This window comes from Eschrichtius robustus, chromosome 1 (assembly GCF_028021215.1).
Source record: "Eschrichtius robustus isolate mEscRob2 chromosome 1, mEscRob2.pri, whole genome shotgun sequence".
Classification (NCBI taxonomy): domain Eukaryota; kingdom Metazoa; phylum Chordata; class Mammalia; order Artiodactyla; family Eschrichtiidae; genus Eschrichtius; species Eschrichtius robustus.
Genome location: NC_090824.1, coordinates 50437567 through 50457241, shown reverse-complemented (window position 1 = coordinate 50457241; position 19675 = coordinate 50437567). Strand labels below are relative to the sequence as shown.

The window sequence follows — 19675 nt, the reverse complement described above, 5'->3', positions numbered from 1 at the left end:
TCTGGTAATATGTTTAAAATATAAAATGGAATTTCTACTTTGATCCAGAATTCCTCCTAAGACAAAAATTGGACAAGTGTTTATATGTGTGTGCATATATGTACGTGTGTGTGCACACACAACAAAGATGTTTATTGCAACATTATTTATAAGAGCAAAAACATGACATCAGCCCTCATGTCCGTAAGTGGGGGTTGTTTAAATCATGGTGCATTTGCCCAATGAGCTGCCATGCTTCCATTACCAAAGGACACTATGCTTCATGGAAATATTCTGCAACATACTAGTTAAATGAAAAAAATTGACTGAACAGAGTATATGATCCTATTTGTATATTTTTAATAAATGTCTTTATATGTGCATTAAAGTTAGGAAAGATATATACCAAATTATTAATGTTTCTTATTGCTGGAGGACAGGATTATAGGAGAACTGTCCTTTTTAAAAACTATTTTTGTGGTTGTTGAATGTTTTGTAACCCAAATGTTTTTTATAGTTAACAAAAACAGTAAAAATATTTCCATTTTGGAAAAAATAAATTACGTCTTCTACCAACGGCCCATGTTATTCTGGAGCATTCCGGAATGTTGGAGAATGGTGTGATCTCACCTCCTAAATTAGTTAAAGTTTTGTGCTTATGGTTTTGTTTTGTTTTGTTTGGCTGCACCATACGGCATGTGGGATCTTAGTTCCCCAACCAGGGATCAAACCCGTGCCCACTGCAGTGGAAGCACGGAGTCTTAACCACTAGACGGCCAGAGAAGTCCCTGTGCTTATGTTTTTATTTCTGTTTTTATTTTAAGAATATGACAATATTTGTTTGAAATCTTTAGAGGTTTATCCTGGATCCGGAGTGGCTTGCATACTTTTATTTTGAAGTTAGAGTAGCATTTTCAGGAAATTCTACAATCAATAGACCAAAGTAAACAGCAGCAGCAACAACAAAATCCCATAATATCCTTAAGGAAGTCAGCTGAAAATACAAAATTAAATGTGAAACAACAGTAAAAAATGACAGACATGAAACTATTTATGTTAAAAACCTGAGGAAGTTTTACTCATTAACTAACAGGGAAGCCAAATCCAGCCTCTGAACACTGACACCAAATTAAATCTCAGAGACAGAGTTTTGGGTGAAGTAAAAAAGAATAGCTTTATTGCTTTGCTAGGCAAAGGGAGCCACAGCAAGCTAATGCCCTCAGAACTGTGTGTCCCAACCAGGGGGAGCCTGTGAGGAGTCTTATAGTCCAGGGGCGGGGTTGCTGATAAGGATCCGGGTATGTGCAGGGCCCACATTCCTTCAATCCAGAGGTCATCTGGCGTCAGGTGGTGATGGGCAAACTGTGACCTTCTCTGGAATGAAAAATGCTTCATCATGTAGTTAACATCTTGCATTTGGTGGGGGTTTCAGTTCAGCAGAAGAGCTCAAAGATATTATGTGTATCCCTTGAGGCAGAACCAGGACCCTGCCCCAAGGCTGCACTGTTGTTTCTTGGCTGCTCCTCCCTTGTGTCTGCATCCTCTCCCTTCCCTGATTAGCAGCTGTTTGAACCTGCCCTTTGGAACTCAGGGAAGGGGACACAGAAAGGCTTTTGTGCCCAGGAGCCCCACCAGGTCCGGCTTGGTTTCAATAGGAATGATGTTCAGTATGCATTGTGAATAACTGGGAATTGACTTTTTAACTTTCAGTCTGTGTTCTGGCCAAGTGGGATAGACATTAAATGGAAAGAAACTGTGTAAATTCATCAAGAATTTAAGAATGTTTTTAAAATATTCTTGTAGGTAGGATTAGTAGAATCTAAATTTTTTATACTAGGGAGGGCAGTTTTTTCTTTTGAGATCTGAGATGATCAAAAAACTTTTATTTTGACTAACACAGTACCTAGAGTCTTCTATTTTTTTCCCTCACCACAGGATTCCAATTAATGGAGAAAACCCCAAACATCGGTCATGGCATACTTTAACACCAATAGCTGATGATACACTTTTCCTATTTGGTGGACTAAGTGCAGACAATATTCCGTTAAGTAAGTTGATTAAAGTTTAGCCTACAGTTAACATTTTATTCTTTTTTTACTTGATTGTATTTGATACTTAAGGTATTTTTACTTTTCTGATTTTCTGGTTTACCTTTATCACCAACTATGTGGTTGCATCATGAATTAGAAGTAGAAGGCCCCTTTCCTTCCGTACCCTTGCCTGTCTAAGTTCTCCTGTTTCCTAGTGTAGGGAAAGGAAGAGTGGTTGAACCTAGAGGAATTAAAGACCCTTTCAACTATAGTATTTCTGATTTTGTGTCTTCCTAATTTTTGATCCAGATGCTTATACTATAGGCTAGAATGGGGATCAGAAGAGGAACCTTTCCCAGGAAGCTCTAGAAATACAAGGTGGGAAGGCCAGTTGCTTCTCTTTTTGTTCCAGAACTATAAAGGAAAGTGCTTAGCTAGAGTTTTTTAACTCCTGTTACTGCTCATCCCAATGGCTGTGAGTTTTGTAAGACAGTTTTTCTTTCACTAGTATAATTGTGGCACCAAGAAAGACAAGTGACCAAGAATATCCACTTAGTTTGACAAGTGTCTTGTAATTTAATGCAGAAGTTTTCTATGGCTAGAGACATTTTTCTTAAGAAACTTTATATACCATTAAAACCATTTATATAATTTTATATAGGATCTAAAAACAACTGTTCGTTTTTCAACAAAAATTTATTGAGCATCAACTGTGTATCTGGCAGTCTTCTGGCCAAGAAATGCCAGATGCTGGTTGGAGGAACAGCAGTTCCTCTAGGGGATGTTAGTTACTGTAGATTATTATACTTCTCTAATTTTGGGGGTTTTTAATTAAAAAGGATTTGGAATCTAATTTAAAAACTAACATCTATACATCTTAAATATATACAGTATTGTATGTCAATTATATCTCAATAAAACTGGAAGAAAAAAAACCTAAAATCTATCCATTTCACTAGGAGTTGTTTAATAGCGTATCTTCATGAGCTCTACTGTTTCAAATTCCTATTTGCTTTTTTTCATCATTGAACTATGGAGAATTAAATGTCCTAACTCCTAGTCTAGTCAGTTTCCTCCCTCAAAGATTCAGCTGAAGAAATGGTCATATGGGTATCAGACGATACCGAGAAATTACTTTTAGTTTTGTTGACTGTGACGGTGGCATTGTGGTTAAGTGATAATTACATGGTGGCTGTGTAAAAAATGTCCAATTTTTTTTAGTAATGCTCACTGAAATATGGAGAAAATGATAAGAGCTAGGATTTGTTTTAGAAGAATTCAGCAACAAGAATAACAAACAGATAAATGGAGCACATATGGTAAAATCTTAATAGTTGTTGAATCTGGGTTATGTGAAGGTTCATTGTCGTGTTCACTTGGCTTTCGTACATGTTTGAGAATTTTTATGATAAAATATGCACATGCACAAAAAATAGTCATATAAATGTAGCATGATAAATTTGGGGAAAAAATTAAAATTTCATCCCAAAGACCTAATCTTAATTTCTGAACTGTCATAATATTGCAGGCGATGGTTGGATTCATAATGTCTTAACAAATTGTTGGAAACAGCTTACACATTTACCTAAAACAAAACCCAGGTAAGTCTAGAAGTTGACAAATAAGTAAAATAGTTAAGAATTTTAAAGTATTAAAATGTAGCACTGAATTTATAGTGTTTGCCGTTAAAACCAGAAACCCTCAGGAAGGATATCTTTCAAATAAGCGTGATGTTACCCAAATAATTTAACTGTAATTCTAATTATATCTGATTGTAGAAAGGAACTATTCAGTCTCTATCCATATTTGTATATTTGAAAATTTTATTCTTTTAGGTAAATGTATAATCTTGCCTGATAAATGTGAAAAGGCTAGGAAATTGAAAGTATGATATGATGTTAATATTTTTAATAAGTAGACAAGAATGGGGTTGGCTTTAGTAGTAGTTATTTAGGTTTGGAAGAGGTTTAGAGCAATTTAATGAGGAAATTGCTTTCATGTTGATCAAGTAGATGACAGATTATTATTTTTCTTTATTAACTGTACGATGTATTCATTAATGTAAATTTCTTAAAAAAGAAAACAGTTGTTTGTGGTATATTATAGAGAAAAAACTGTAGAAAAATATACTATTATTAGACTGCAAAGAAAATCACATTCGTACTGTATTTTTTTCTTATTTGACTGAATAGTATGATAAAGATATATTCATAAGAGATTCAAATTCAGTACCTTATAATCATTATGGTCAGTAATTTTATTATTTTTCATGCCATGTATTTCAGAATTTTTTTACTATAGATTATTTATATTATTGTGAAGTCAATGATATAGTAACGCATAAGTTAATGATATGCATTTCAGACATTTAATAACAAGTAACTTACTTGAGAAAAAGGCCTGAAAATATTTATATGTAAATATATATATCATTGTGTATATCTATATTAATATGCACAATACATTTAGAGTTTATCATAACTACATGTGTGATTCTTATATTTTCATGTATAAAAATTCAGTGGAATGTATTATTTTAGCAATTCTGGATCTTTTGAAATATATTGTTTAATTTAAAGAGTTTTATATTAAATTCAGGAGCCCAGTGTTCTGGTCCTTGCTCAGCTACCACTTAGCTTTTTGGCTTTGGGAAAGTCACTTAAAGAAACTGAGCATCAATTTCTTCATCTGCGAAATGAGGGAGTTGGACTAGATGAGCTCTTAGTTCTCTTGCAGTTGTTTGATTGTGTGAATGAATTAATTATAGACCAAAGTGGTAGTAATATGTTTAATTTTCAGTTGCTCCTATTTTATACTTCAATCCTTAATGAGTAATCAGAGGCATAGAACTATTATCAATAATATACTAGTTAGAACTGAGCTATGTAAAGAGATTTCTTTGAATTCAGCTGATGTGTCATGTAAATCATATGCTTTATTAGAATGTTTAGGTAATAAGTTTAGAGCAGCTGTGAGAGGACATAAACTACCTGTCTGTAGAAAAAACATCAGGTTGCAAGCTAGATGTCACCAAAATCAAGGCAGGAAAGGCTTTCCAGTGTTCCTCGATGATGAAGTCCAGGCCAGAGTTTCCCTAAGGCAGATAAGACAGAGGCAGATCTATCTTCAGGTCTGAGGTGAGGAGGAGAACAGGTGGGATACAGTTTAGTGTAAGGAGAACATATATATGTGTATATATACTAATTTTTTTTGAAAGTAAGAATTTACTTAACATCTAAATGTATATTGTGCAAACTTTTCCAAGTTATAATTTGAAATGTAAGCTGCCCAATTCTCCTCTTGTAATTCTATGGAAAGTTTCTTAACTTTGGTACTATTGACATTTTGGACCAAATTATTCTTTGTTGTTGGGGGTATCCTGTGCATGTGTAGAAGCATCTCTGGCCTTTACCCAGTAGATGCCAGTAGTACTGTGCCCACTCCCCCCGCCCTCCCCCAACACACACCTGGAATTGTGGCAATCAAAAATATCTCCAGATATTGTCAAATGTCCCCCTGGGGGCAAAATCGTCCCTGGTTGAGAACCACCGTCCTACAATGTAACACTCTCTTCTCCAGGTGTCATCTTAGATAAAACTGTGCTTGGGTGAATAGCCGTCTATGTAGCCATATCTGATCGCCTATATAGGTGGCTGTCAGCAAGGTCCCTTTTTTGTGTGTCTGTAAAAGATGTCCCATAAGGTGTTGATATATAGAGCCTTAGGCATTGTTGGATCCATGAGTATTTCCAAGGTTACACATGGCTTTCTGTCCTGGAAATTAAGCTATTCCTTCCTATGAGGGAATTTGTTATACTCGATCTCCTTCCCTCAGTCCCTCCTCCAATCCCCATCCCCAACCCCACAGCATAAGCTGGGGGTTGCTGAAGATCTGTGTCAATTTATGTTCTAACATACAAGTTAGAGAATTGGGCAGAGTATTTCACAAACAAAATTTCTAATGACTCAGTCCTATTCTGGGTCCCAAGTGCATTTGTCCTTGAATATGTCATGATTGTTTGAGAAAACTATTTTAACAAATTGTGCATAAGCCCACTGTTTGCATTTGTGGAAATTAAATTAAAAGGATTAATGTACTAAAAATAAGTTATGTGGTAATAAAAGACGTGATAATATGTAATTGTTTGGGGCATCCGATGCTTCAACAATTTGGTCTATTAAGAAAAGTGGGACTTCCCTGGCGGTCCAGTGGTTAAGACTCCACACTCCCAATGCAGGGGGCATGGGTTCGGGGAACTAAGATCCCACATGCTGCACAGTGCGGCCAAAAAAAAAAAAAAAGCAATCAAGTACTCTCAGAGTCAAAGCAATGATTCTGTAAAACTTTTAATTTATTTTCTAAAATTGAGAAATTTATGTGTACTTTTTTTCAGACCCACAGAAACATTAAATTTTATAAAACTATAACGTTATTTTTGGTAAATAATGTGAAATTAGAGATGGATATGAGCTATCAGACCATTTCCAAAACAGCATTAGATGCTCTGCTTCTTTATGAAATAATTTGTTTATTTAATCACTGAGTAAATTATGCTAGTATTTTGTGTTTGCTTTTGTTAATCAGAAGTTGTTGAGCACCTACTGGATGCAGAACAACCTATTAAGCATTTTTAAGAATATAAAATTAGATTACCCAAATTCCAGTGGTGTGCTGGTAAACAGTTAACAACCGCTCTCCAGGAAAAACAAAACCAAAAAAAAAAAAAAAGCCCTAGTTTGTGGCATTTGCTAATTTGCACCATGGCCAATGTGATATTGAACATGGAGTTGATAGGCACAGTCGGCTTTACACCACTGGGGCCGTTTTTGACCTTAAGGACCTTATATATAGTCTTCGTAGGGAGTTAGGAGACAAATTACATCAAACAATTGAAGTAGTATATAGAGCAATTTGTCTTCAAATGTGAGTTAGGAGATTATAAAATAAGCACATAAATGTTGAAACGTGCTGAACAGAGAGGGTAACAGAGCCAATTTGGGTGGTATTTGGAACACTTCCTGGGGATTTTGAGCCTGTTTTTAAGGCTCTGAGAGAAAGACTTCTCATTTTAAGCCCAAGAAGCAGGGTGAACGAACAAAAGCCTAGAAAGTGGTACAAGCTTTTCTCTTAGGGAATAAATGGACTTGGCTGAAATAGAGGGTTCATTTGGGGAAAGGCAAGAATTAAAATTTATGGGAGAAAAAATAGCTATTGATCATAAATTTTAGGCTGAGAAAAGTGGCAGAGATGCTTCCTGATCAGGAAATGTCCATGGTTAAAAACAATAAATATTTGAAAAATATTATTTATCAGCTATAGGTAGCTGGAAGAGATTAGAGACAGAGAAATAAGGAACGTGTGTGGTATTCTGTACCCAGGGTGATAAGTAGTGTGACAATATAAATGTAAAGAGAATGACCAATTGGATTTGTCCGGTGGTGGGGACCAGAGAACAGGGAAGGAAGTCAAAATGCTGAGAACAGCACCATGGCAGAAAGCAATAAGAAAACTGTTTCTGCAATAGGCTGATCAGTTCTTTTTTAAATTGTTTTATTTCATGATAATATCTGTGAGATAAAGAGGTTAGAAAAAGGTCGGAGGATATAATAAGAAAGAGTTATTGGGAGGCCTCTCTTTCATTGAAACAATGTGATTTAATGAAACCTAGAATCTAATTCTCTAATAATTCTAGAGAAATCTTTAAAATCTAACCCCTTTGAGGATATGACAAAGGCTCAAGTTCAATCATACCCCTTTTGAAATAGATTAAATTTTAGAGTGTGCAATTTAAAATTGGTTTATATGTAATGTACAGTTTCTTCCTTGATAGTATTTCACTGTTTATAATTTTCAATCATAGGTTATGGCACACAGCCTGTTTGGGAAAAGAAAATGAAATAATGGTATTTGGTGGGAGCAAAGATGATTTACTTTCCTTGGATACAGTAAGAAAATTTCATATCTAAATATTTCCTCTGAGTAATTGTGTTATTCAAACTAAATGGCTGTTCAAAAAGATTGTTGATATTCCCACATTGAAAACTATGGAAGGGCATGAAATGTTACACTGTTGTACGATTAATCTTTAGAATGAGTGGCTTTTGTGAAGCATTTCAGGATATTTGGGGTTTACAAATCAAAATAGGTCTATTAACTTCATTAGTCAAATTATTAAGAAGAGCTTCTAAAGGATGACTCTTCGTTTCTCTTTGACCGTCCCCGTAGTCCCGAGCGTTGATAATTTTATTGAATTAAAATATTTGTACACAATATTTGGTGCATAAAAAGACTATATATAAAGTATATGTGAACTACTAAGTATAATAATAAGTACTTGTGAAATTTGCTACCTAACTTGATAACTAGAACATTACTAATGCTAGCTTCTCCCCTCAAGAGGAAACTACTTTAGAATGTTTAAAGTGTATTTTTTAATTTTATGTGCCTTTTGCCACTGCTTCACCCCTGTTTTACATTTGAGTTTAAAGCATTCTAATTTTAAAATCTGATAAAACTAAAGTGAAAGGAATAAACGAGTAGCATTTGGAAAGTATTGTTCTTCCACTCCTTGCACCTTGGGAAATTCAGAGAGATGGCCACACTTATATTCTGTACATGATGGGCCAGGAGCTCAGGATTGCTCGCTCTGGTTTGCATAGGACACTTGGGAATGGCAGACGCTGAGCCGTCAGGGATGGGCTACAATGAGACAGAGCCCACCAGAGGGCCCCAGTGCCCTTTCACCTCTTCAGGCCTCGTTATCTCCAGAGTTGTTCCTATGGAGTGGTGAACCCTGAGATAAGGTGGCTTTTCTCCAGGGAATTTGGTTTATTTTAAGGTTCTGAGGCCTCCAACTTAAATGTTATGTGTAGTGAAAGTTTTAGAACTTTCTTTGGCTGAGGATTCAGTGCTTCAATAAAAAATTAAAACCACAACTTTACTTAAAAAGCAACTTTTGTGGTTTGTCTTCTTTTTCTTGGCACTAGAAATCTTTATTTAGGCTACAAAGTCTATCATTAAAATATGAATTCTGATTAAAATCATAATCATAAATTATGAAATTCTAAAGACCTATTTGAAAGTATTAGAAAAATTTTCTGCTGACTTCTCCACATTAACTTTTAGATGAGAGAGTCATTATTGAAAAAATCTTCTGGATCTGTGATTTTCAAATTAGGAATTCCCAGGGAATCTGTCACCTGGAAAAGGGGGACAGAATAAAGAGATTTTAAAATGAGTCATTTGGAAGAAAAAAGTCCTGCTTAAAACCCAAAAAACTTGAAAACCACTACTATTCTCATTTTGAAACCACTGTCTTAAAGGGAAAACATGTTTCTGATTTTAAAATTTGCAGTTATATAGGCTGTGGTTAGGTAGAAGTTTGGTCACTGAAAAAATGGTAACCATGTATCTAAAGTTTGTGTAGCTAGCAGGTATGTGTATATTTGTGTGTGTGTGTATGTGTGTGTGAATAGTTAGAGATTTATTTGCTGCTTTACATAATTTCTTTTACATTTATAAAATAAAATTATTCAATTATTAATGTATTTTATTTTTATCGAAAGTCTTGATAACTCCTTTTTTATGTTGATTAGGGTCATTGTAATGATTTATTGATCTTTCAAACACAGCCTTATTCACTACTCAGGTAAGAAAATTCATTACTTTAAAATATATATGTTATTAATGTATGATAATTTCTTCTTCCTTTTTGGGAAACGTTATAATATTTTTCAGGTAGATTATTACTTGAATTTAAGTTTACATCTTCCTAAGAGTATAATAAAATTTGTAATGATGAACCATATACCAATGTGATTTTTAAAAATTAAAATATACAGTATAGTCACATTTTTGTTTTGTTTGTAAAACTGAATTTAGTTCATGTAGGAATGTTAAACATACTGTATTTCCTTGATTCTAGGCCTGACTTTTTTCATATTTTAACTTTTCTGAAATCAGAGTGTGTCTCGTAATAGACACACATATATATGAATTTAGTTTAGTAGATTTTCTTTTTTTAACCCCAAAGTTGTTATTAAATCGGTGGTATGACTTACAGTGTATTAGCTGATATGCTTTTAATTTAAAAGGAATATATACAAAGTTTAGTGGGTGGATTGTGGAGCAAGCCCCTATTTCTGCCTGTGAGAGTCAGGAGGAAGGTTTCGAGTGAAGAAGAAGTTGTCTAGTGAACAGGTGTGGGTATTTTATGCAGCAGGGATAACAGGGGTGAAGGCATGGGACAGAGGGAGGGAGGGGAAGAGAGAGAGAGAGAGAGAGAGAGAGAGAGAGAGAGGAGCTTACATGCTCTGTGTCAAGGAGTGTACTCTAACTTCTAGACTTTCCACAGCTTTAACCACTTGAAAACCATAGCTCAAACTGGACATTCCTGAAGTCTTTCTTAGCCACTCCTTCTGTAACTGCTGTGGTTCCCAAACTTGTCTGGACATCAGAATCCCATGGGGAACTTCAAGAAATATTGATGCCTGTGTTTCATCCCCACAGATTGTGATTTGATTGGTCTGGGGTACGGTCTGTACTTTGAGAATTTTGAAAGTACCGAAGGTAATTCCACTGTGCAAAGTTTAGAAGTAACTGGTGGAATGATTTATCCTGCCTTGTATTGTTACTTAACTTTTGTTGTGAACATAACCACTTTCCTTAAGTAGATTATAAGTTCTTGATATGCAGGGATCAATAAATATAATATTTGGGTGCCTACTATGGGAAGGCACTGTGCTATGAAATGAAAAGCCATGACCTTTCCCTGAAATTGCTAAGAATATAGAAGGCAGGCTTTCAAACAACTATTATAGAAAAATAAAATTGCTTTAAGTGGAACATATACAAAGTTCGTAAGAATACTGGAGAAGAAGGCCCTTGGTTAAGATAGCAAAGGTTAGGGAAGTCTGCAGAGGAAGAAGAGTCTGAGACAAGAATTTGCTGTGAACAAGCAGTGCAAAGGTGTTAGTGCAAGATATATATATCTTGCACTAACATGCTTACATATATATATATATATATAGGCATGGTGTTCTGGAAACTGAATTCCTGAGTATTCCTGGGACATAAGTATGAGGTGGGGAATTGTAAGAAATGAGGCTGGATAAGAAATCAGAAACTGTATGTCATCTAACACCTGTGTCTCTCACGCACAAGAGTTTACGTTATCTTGTAGGAGGTCAGGAAGCATTGAAAAATTTGGAGCAGAGGAATAAGATGATCATATTATAAGTTATAAAATTTTTTTGGCAACAGCGTAGGTGAGAAATTGGAGGGATAAGTGACTGTGTTAGGAAAGTTAGTAGAGACTGTTGCATTGATCAGGAACAAAGTGAGGGTCTGATTTAGAAAGTGGCAGCGGGGCTGGAGAAGGGAGGGAGGTAGAGATATTTAGCAGGCTGAATGGACTTGGTAGTTGAATGGACGCTAAGGGAAAGAAGAGGGAAGAATTAGTGATAGAGTATGGAGAAGGCATTGGGTTTGCAGGTGGGATGGGGTAGAAATGATGAACTTGGTTTGGGGCATATCGAGCTTGAAGTGCTTGTGGGACTTGCGACAGAGCTTTCCATTAAATAGTTACTAACTGAATAAATGGGGCAAGGTCCAGGCTAGACATAAAGATTTAAGAATCACTGGGGTGTGAATGGGTATGGGTTCGCTCTGCCCAGGAAGAGTTTTGAGAGTAAGGGTGAAGCCAACAGCTGAGCATTAAGAACTCATAACATTTGAAGTGAAGGTAGAGGACAAGGAGGCACAAGAGAGTGACCAGAGTTAAAGGTGAAGCAGGAGATAACGGGAGCACGAAAACTGAGGCAGGAGAGAACTGAAGATAGAGCATCTGCTTACTGTAAGGGGGTCGCGGAACATCTGGAGTGACAAGTGCCGCGGAGCTTGGCAACACTAAGACGTTGGTAAGGTAAAGGGGGAAGCCAGGATGACTTCTGGGGACGAGTGCCACGACCCGGGAAGGAGTGAGCATATTTGTTTCTGTGCTCAGGGAAGAAGCCATCGGGGACTCAGTTGTTGGAAACAGAATAAATGAAGGGAAAATGAATGGAGTAAGCTCTCGAGGAGGTCGATTTTAGCAAACAGGTAATAGAATTATCCCTTGACTGGAGGAAGGGATAATCATAATGGCGAAAGAAGGAAGTATAGCTATAAAAATAGATGAATTTCGTGGTTGGGGGCAGGGCACTGAGAAGGTTTTGGCTGATGGTGAGGTCGTCTGATAAGGAGGAGGAGAGGTAAGGTTATGAACTTAAGAAGGGCGATGAAGACGTGACGTAGCTGCTGAGGTGACGGGGAGCGGAATGCTGCCGAGGGATGTGTAACATCGTAGTGCCGAGCACTCAGGAGGGCTCAGCGGAGATGGAACAAAGTCGGTATGCAGCGGGCCACGTCTGCAGAAATGTGGTTTTCTCCAACAGCACTAAGAAGCCAGGTTGCAAGCGCAGAAAGGAGATGGTTGAGTTTATCCGTGGTTGGAGTTTAGCCAGGATGGCGTAACAGAGGGACAGTGAAGAAGGAGGTGAGAACGTGCTGGCAGGAGAATGAAGTGCATGCGGACAGGCCGGATAGGGAAGAAGGTTACCACCGGAGGGGTCTTATTATTTGGAGAACCGGGAAGAGTCAAAGGAGTAAAGGGGTGCAAGAGTGAAAAAGATACAGGCGTACGGTCCAAGAGGAGGGTGCGGAAGTTTAAGATTTCCGAGGTGGAGCTGTCCTGAGTAAGGTCATAAGAGTGAAAAGGGTTTTCCACACAGATGCTAAAATCAGTCAGGAGACAAGACTGTGATGAGTCCAGGGCCAAAATCCTCAGCGATGGGGGAGAATGAGCAGGAGGTTAACAGATGGCGACACCCGACGGCAAAATGATCGCAGCCTGGAAGCAGCAGTGAGCAGCGAGGAGAATACGGACTAATAATATTGGCTCCTGACTGTGAAAACAGAGCTGAGGGGAAATTTGTCCTCTTTTCTCCAGAAGGCTGCACACAAAGCAATTTTCTTAGATTTCACTTAAAGCAAAGACAGAAAGTCACAGGAAAGCAGGGGTGTTTGTAGACACAGCCGGCGTTCCAAAAAGCAGAAAGGAGAGGTTTGGAAGGGGAGATAAGCAGTGATAGGGAAGATGAACCAGTATAGAAATGAGAGGAAGAGCAACGACAGACTGCACGTGGCTGCCTTTGAGGCTGGGACTCAGGGCGGCTGTCAGTCAGACCAGTGCAGTCGTTTCTGGAGGGGGTACGGGGAGGGCCGGGTCACAGGGCATAAAATGGACGCCAGGTGCTGCATCTTGGGGTGATGGAAGAAGAAGCAGCTCGCAGAGAGGAGTAAATTGTTATTGGGCTGGAAGGATGTGTGAAAAGGGGTCTGCTTCAGACTAACCTGCTTCAAAATTAAGTCTGAATCTTTTTTACTTAAAGAACATTATGCATGGTAAGTTGTACCTGGATTTTGGTCAGATATGGTCCCCATGCTATAAAAATATACAATTACTGTGGTGCTCTGGAAAGAATATATATCCTGTCATGTTCCAAACAATACCAGGGGAGTACATAATCGTGTAAAATTTTTATAGTTTTATTTTTTGTATTACTTACCTATAAATATTTTATAAGTTCAGGTTCAAAAACTAATAATTCTGTTGTGTTTTGTTTACAGGTCATGCCTTGACTGCATTGGTAAAAATGCTATAATTTTAGAAAGTCAGATATCTTTATTACCTCCTAAACTTCTCCAACAAGTACTCAAAAAAATAACATTTTGGACTGCAGTTAATCACCGAGAAGAACAAAGAGCCCAAAAAGAAGAAACAGAAAATAAGTATCAGTGGATCAGTAGCAATTAAGTTGTGATATACTCTACGTATTTAATATGTTTAAACATTTTAATCAGACTGTATACTTACCCCCCAGATTGGAGGCTTTATTTAGAAGATAAAATCTGAAACAAAAATTGTATGTTAAACTGATTGTATGGCATGAGATATATAGGAAGAAGATGTTAATGGCAGATTAATTTGTATTTTATTTGTAAATTAACATAAATTAATTTCCTTATAAGCTGCAGAAAAAAAAATCTACTTTCTGAAAGTAAGTATAATTGTAAGAGACTTTAACTCACTGTGTCTTCTTTACTGGAAAGATTATACAAATTTGAGGAGAATAAGAAATTACCCCAAGGACTTTAGAGATTCCCCAACCTAAAGATAGATAGATATATAAAAACACCTCATATCAACTTTCAGAAAGAATAGATTTTTCTCAAGTCACTTTAAAATTACATAAAGCTTCCCATTAAATGACTCAGTTATTTAAAGAACTTCTCCTTAAATAACTAATACAGCTGGCCAAAATGATAAAATAGGCAAGCACTGCTATGCGATTAAATATTGAACTCCTACCCTCTTAGCACTTATCTAGTAAAGTATTCTTCCTCACCTTTGAGTAGGGGAATAAATGTCTTCAATTGTTTTTCTGTTACCTCTAAGTTGTTAGTTTGTCCCATTTTATATGTATATAAAGACCATGTTTGAAAGTGTCTAAAGTGGAGATTTATTTGTCATACAGGCTTTGAAATATTGAGAGGCAGTATAGTTATTAACTTTAGAGACACCTGAAGATACATTTTGCCTTAGGGGAATACTTCTAAAGTAACTTTCAGTGAATTATGAAATGGGATGATAACCTAGTAATTTGCCTTCCTAGAAACCCCTCCTTTTGGCCCACACCATTCTACAGAGTTGGTGCTCAAGACCCAGGATATTCAAAATATGTTATCTTCCCATTTCTTTTCAGTATTAACTGCCTATAAAGAAATGGAACATGAATATTTATCTTTATGTCCTTTAAATAGTACTTTTGCCATGGTTAAGAAGTTGTTCACATATCACAGTTGTACCCATCCATTGAATTACTAATAACAAGGAATTACTAAGAATTTGGTATATAAAATTACTGTCTACCATGCCACCATACACGTTGACTCTGAAATTTAAAATGTTGGAGTAAATATATTTCTGTGTTGAAGTGCATGTATAATTTATAATGAAAATTACAGTAGTTTATAGATCTCACTACATTGTAGAGATATATTTTATATATATGTACTGTATTTTAGACGTGCAAAGCTTCTATTTATGTATTGAAATATTTTGTGTTTACATTTTATTTATTATACAAACTATATAGAATTACTATTTTCCTAGTTTTGTTAGTGTGAACCAGTCATTAGAATTGATTGTGCAAACAATATTTCAGTGTAAGTTTTCATTTTTTCTTACTATCTTCAGGCTGAATAACAGATTTAGAAAGTGAATCTCATAGGTAATATGGGTCTTAGAAGTAATTATTTTATTACTATGAACTTCAGTATTCGGCATTCTATAAGGAACAAATATCAAAACATATTAGACAGTGATAGATGACACTGAGTGGGATGAACACTTTTTAAAATGGCTTCTGGGTTGTGTGAATGGCTTCTCTAGCCTCTTAGAGAAGCACTGCTGTTTTTAAATGGTTTACCTAAACACTAAAAGTTAGATTAACCCCCTCAAAACACACACTCTTCGTTTAGGCTTCAAGAGAATGAAAATCTATATATTATTTATGGCACACAAAACCGGTACTCTTCTTATTTGACTTAATAGATTGTACTGCTTCAAAAAGTTATATGTCCTGAGGTAGCCCCATAGTAGGAGTGGCAGGGAATTCTAATCTGATCTTCAATTTCCAAAACTTGGCTTATAGCAGGGCTTCCCTGCTATTAGGAGATGTAGAAATTCTGCGAGCTGGCAAAGCCAGTTTTGAAGATCCCTAGTCAAGCAGTATTCATTCCTCACTTCTTAGCACTTATGGTTTACTATCAACTTCTGTGTTGTTGACCTGTGCAGTGTATAGGAACCCAAGGCAACATCAGCCTCATAACTTTCTCTCTTAACTCTCCCTTACGGGTTCTTTGTTTGAAAGATGACTCTAGAGGGTTGACTTTTTTTTTTTTTTTCAGGTGGTTCACAAAATAGGTTTCCAGTCTGATTCTCAAGGAAAAAGAATTTCTGGCCATCTTTATTATGTGTATCAGGATATTCTTCCAGTTGTCAGGAAGGATTCTTTTGAGGTATTACCATTTTTAGAATGATATATAGTAAATGGCATATCAAAGTTAGTGTACATTTTTTACAGATCGTATCTTTGCATAAGCACCTTTTAAAAAATTATTAGCCTTTTGATAGAAGCTTAAAAATATTCTTTAGAACTTCATACTGTCAGCCCAGGAACAAAGTGATGTTTTCACCAATACATTATTTATATGTATGTATGTGTGAGAGAGAAATAAAATAAACTCACTAAGATAGAATAATTTTCAGGGTAGTACATAGTGTCTGAAAAATTAAAATTTTGATTTCAGAACACTTCACAGGAAAAGAAACAGTTTTAAGAAACAAATAGTACCCCATTCCCACTTTTTTTTGGTGCCTGTTTTTTCATTGTATTAATGTGATTCTATATGAATTTCTAGTTTGATGAAGTTTTCAAACGGTCCAGCATGTGGGTGCAGCAAGAACATTTTTAAAATCACCCAAGTAATGGACTGAATGTTTGTATCCCCACAAAATTCATATGTTGAAACCCTAATCCTCAATGTGATGGTTTTTGGAGGTGGTGTCTTTGGGAGGTAATTAGGTTTAGATGAGGTCATGAGGGTGGGGACCCCATGATGGGATTAGTGTACTTAGAAGAAGAAGAAGAGACCAGAGCTCTCCTACTCTGTCTCTATCACATGAAGATGCAATGAGAAGGCACCCGTCTGCAAGGCAGGAAGAGGGCTCTCATTAAGAACCAAGTCTGTCAGCACCTTGATCTTGGACTTCCCAGCCTCTAGAACTGTGAGAAATAAATGTCTGTTGTTTAAGCCATCCAGTCTATGGTATTTTGTTATAGCTGCCTGAGCTAAGACACGTCTGAGGTCCACAGTTTACATTAGAGTTCAGTCTTGGTGGTGTACATTTTATGGGTTTAGACAAATGTGTAGTAACATGTATCTACCTTTATAGCAGCAGTCCCCAACCTTTTTGGCACCAGGGACCAGTTGGTTTCGTGGAAGACAATTTTTCCACAGATGGGGGGGTGGGGTGGGATGGTTCAGGCGGTAATGTGAGTGATGCGGAGCAGCAGATGAAGCTTGGCTCGCTCACCAGCCACTCACCTCCTGCTGTGCGGACTGGTACTGCTCTGTGGCCCGGGGGTTGGGGACCGCTGCTTTATGGTATCATACAGACTAGTTGCACTGCCTAAAAATCCTACATGCTCTGCCCATTCATTCCTCCCTCCCCGCTAAACCCTGGCAACCATGGATATCTTATTGTCTTCATAGTTTTGTCTTTTCCATAATGTTATATAGTTAGAATTACACAGTATGTACCCTTTTCAGATTGGCTTATTTCATTAGTGATATGCATTTAAGTTTCTTCCATGTCTTTTCATGGCTTGAGAAGATGGCTCATTTCTTTTCAGCACTGAATAATATTCCATTGTCTCAATGTACCACAGTAACTTTTTTACAATTTTCTGTATAGACAATTGTGTGTCTATGATTTGTCATGAACAAAAGCGGTTTTATTTCTTCCTTCCCAACCTTTTGTTTCCTCTTCCTGTCTTACTGCATTAGCTAGGTCATCCGGTAGGATGTTGAAAAGTTGTGGTGAGAGGGGATCCTTCCCTTGTTCCTGATCTTAGTAAGAAAGCCTCTAGTTTCTCATCATTAAGGATAATATATATTTTAAAATTTATTTATTTAATTTATTTATTTTTGGCTGTGTTGTGTCTTCATTGCTGCGCGCGGGCTTTCTCTAGTTGCAGCGAGTGGGGGCTACTCTTAGTTGCAGTACGTGGGCTTTTCGTTGTGGTGGCTTCTCTTGTTGCAGAGTGCAGGCTTCAGTAGTTGTGGCACGTGGGCTCAGTAGTTGTGGCTCTCAGGCTCTAGAGCGCAGGCTCAGTAGTTGTGGCGCACGGGCTTAGTTGCTTCACGGCATGTGGGATCTTCCCGGACCAGGGCTTGAACCTGTGTCCCCTGCATTGGCAGGCAGATTCTTAACCACTGCACCACCAGGGAAGCCCAAGGATAATATTAATTGTAGGTTTTTTTGTAGATGTTCCTTATCAAGTTAAGGAAGTTCCTCTCTATTCCTAGTTTGCTGAGAGCTTTTTTTTTTCTGTTATCAGGAATAGGTGTTGGATATTGTTAAATGCTTTTTCTTCATCTATTAATGTAATCATGTGATTTTTCTTCTTTAGCTTGTTGATACGGTGGATTACATTGGTTGATTTTTTAAAAATTAATTTATTTACTTATTTATTTTTGGCTGCGTTGGGTCTTCGCTCCTGCGTGTGGGCTTTTCTCTAGTTGCAGTGAGTGGGGGCCACTCCTTGCCACGGTGCACGGGCTTCTCATTGCAGTGGCTTCTCTTGTTGTGGAGCACAGGCTCTAGGCATGCGAGCTTCAGTAGTTGGGGCACGTGGGCTCAGTAGTTGTGGCTCGCAGGCTCTAGAGCACAGGCTGAGCAGTTGTGGCGCACGGGCTTAGCTGCTCTGTGACACGTGGGATCTTCCTGGACCAGGGCTCCAACCCGTGTCCCCTGCATTGGCAGGCAGATTCCCAACCACTGCGCCACAGGGAAGTCCCACGCTGGTTGATTTTTGCATGTTGAATCAGCCTTGTATACCTGGGATAAGTCCCACTTGGTTGTGGTATATAATTCTTTTTTAATTTTTTGGATTTGATTTGCTAATATTTTGTTGAGGATTTTGGCATATATGTTCATGAGAGATATTGGTCTGTTGTTTTCTTGTGATGTCTTTGTCTGGTTTTGGTATTAGGGTAATACTGGTTTCAGAATGGGTTAGGCAGTATTCTCTCTGCTTCTGTCTTCTCAAAGAGATTGTAGATAATTTCTTCCTTAAATGTGTGTTAGAATTTATCCATGGACCCATCTGGGCCTGTTACTTTCTGTTTTGGAAGGCTGTTATTGATTCAATTTCTTTAATAGATATAGGCCTGTTCAGATTATCTATTGATTCTTATATGAGTTTTGGCAGATTGTGTCTTTCAAGGAATCGGACCATTTCATCTAGTTTATCAAATATATAGGCATAGAGTTCTTCATAATATTTCTTTATTATCTTTTTAATGTCCATGGGATCTATAGTGATGTCCCCTGTTTCATTTCTGATATTAGTAATTTGTGTCTTCTTTTTTTCTTAGTTAGCCTGGCTAGAGGTTTATTGACTTCATTATCTATTCAAAGGACCAGCTTTTGGTTTTATTGCTTTTCTCTATTGATTTCCTGTTTTCAGTTTCATTGGTTTCTTTCTTTTCATCATTTCATTATTTTTCTTCCTCTTATTTTGGATTTAATTTGTTCCTCTTTTTCTAGTTTTCCAAGATGTAAACTTAGGTGATTTATTTTAGATCTTTCTTCTTCTCTAATATACGCACTCACTGTTATGAATTTCTCAGTACTGTTTTTACCCACCCCGCAAATTTTGATAAGTTGTAAACACAGGGGCAGTGGCTAGGGAAGAAATTACATACTCCGAAAATTTTAGTGAGAAAAGCCTTTTGATGTTGTTGTTTGAAGTATTCTACATAATGGTCCGGCGTGA

General features: G+C 37.0%; 1 protein-coding gene across 1 annotated transcript in view; it reads left to right on the top strand.

The window, feature by feature from the left end:
* The window catches only part of KLHDC1 (kelch domain containing 1), a 49302-nt gene extending 35279 nt beyond the window's left edge, over positions 1-14023 (top strand). Inside the window, exons 9-13 of the mRNA XM_068530188.1 lie at positions 1915-2027; positions 3538-3610; positions 7870-7954; positions 9605-9657; positions 13677-14023. Coding sequence (XP_068386289.1) covers positions 1915-2027; positions 3538-3610; positions 7870-7954; positions 9605-9657; positions 13677-13863 — 511 coding nt within the window. The 3' untranslated portion in view covers positions 13864-14023. The remainder of the gene's footprint in view (positions 1-1914; positions 2028-3537; positions 3611-7869; positions 7955-9604; positions 9658-13676) is intronic.
* Positions 14024-19675: the final 5652 nt, after the last annotated feature.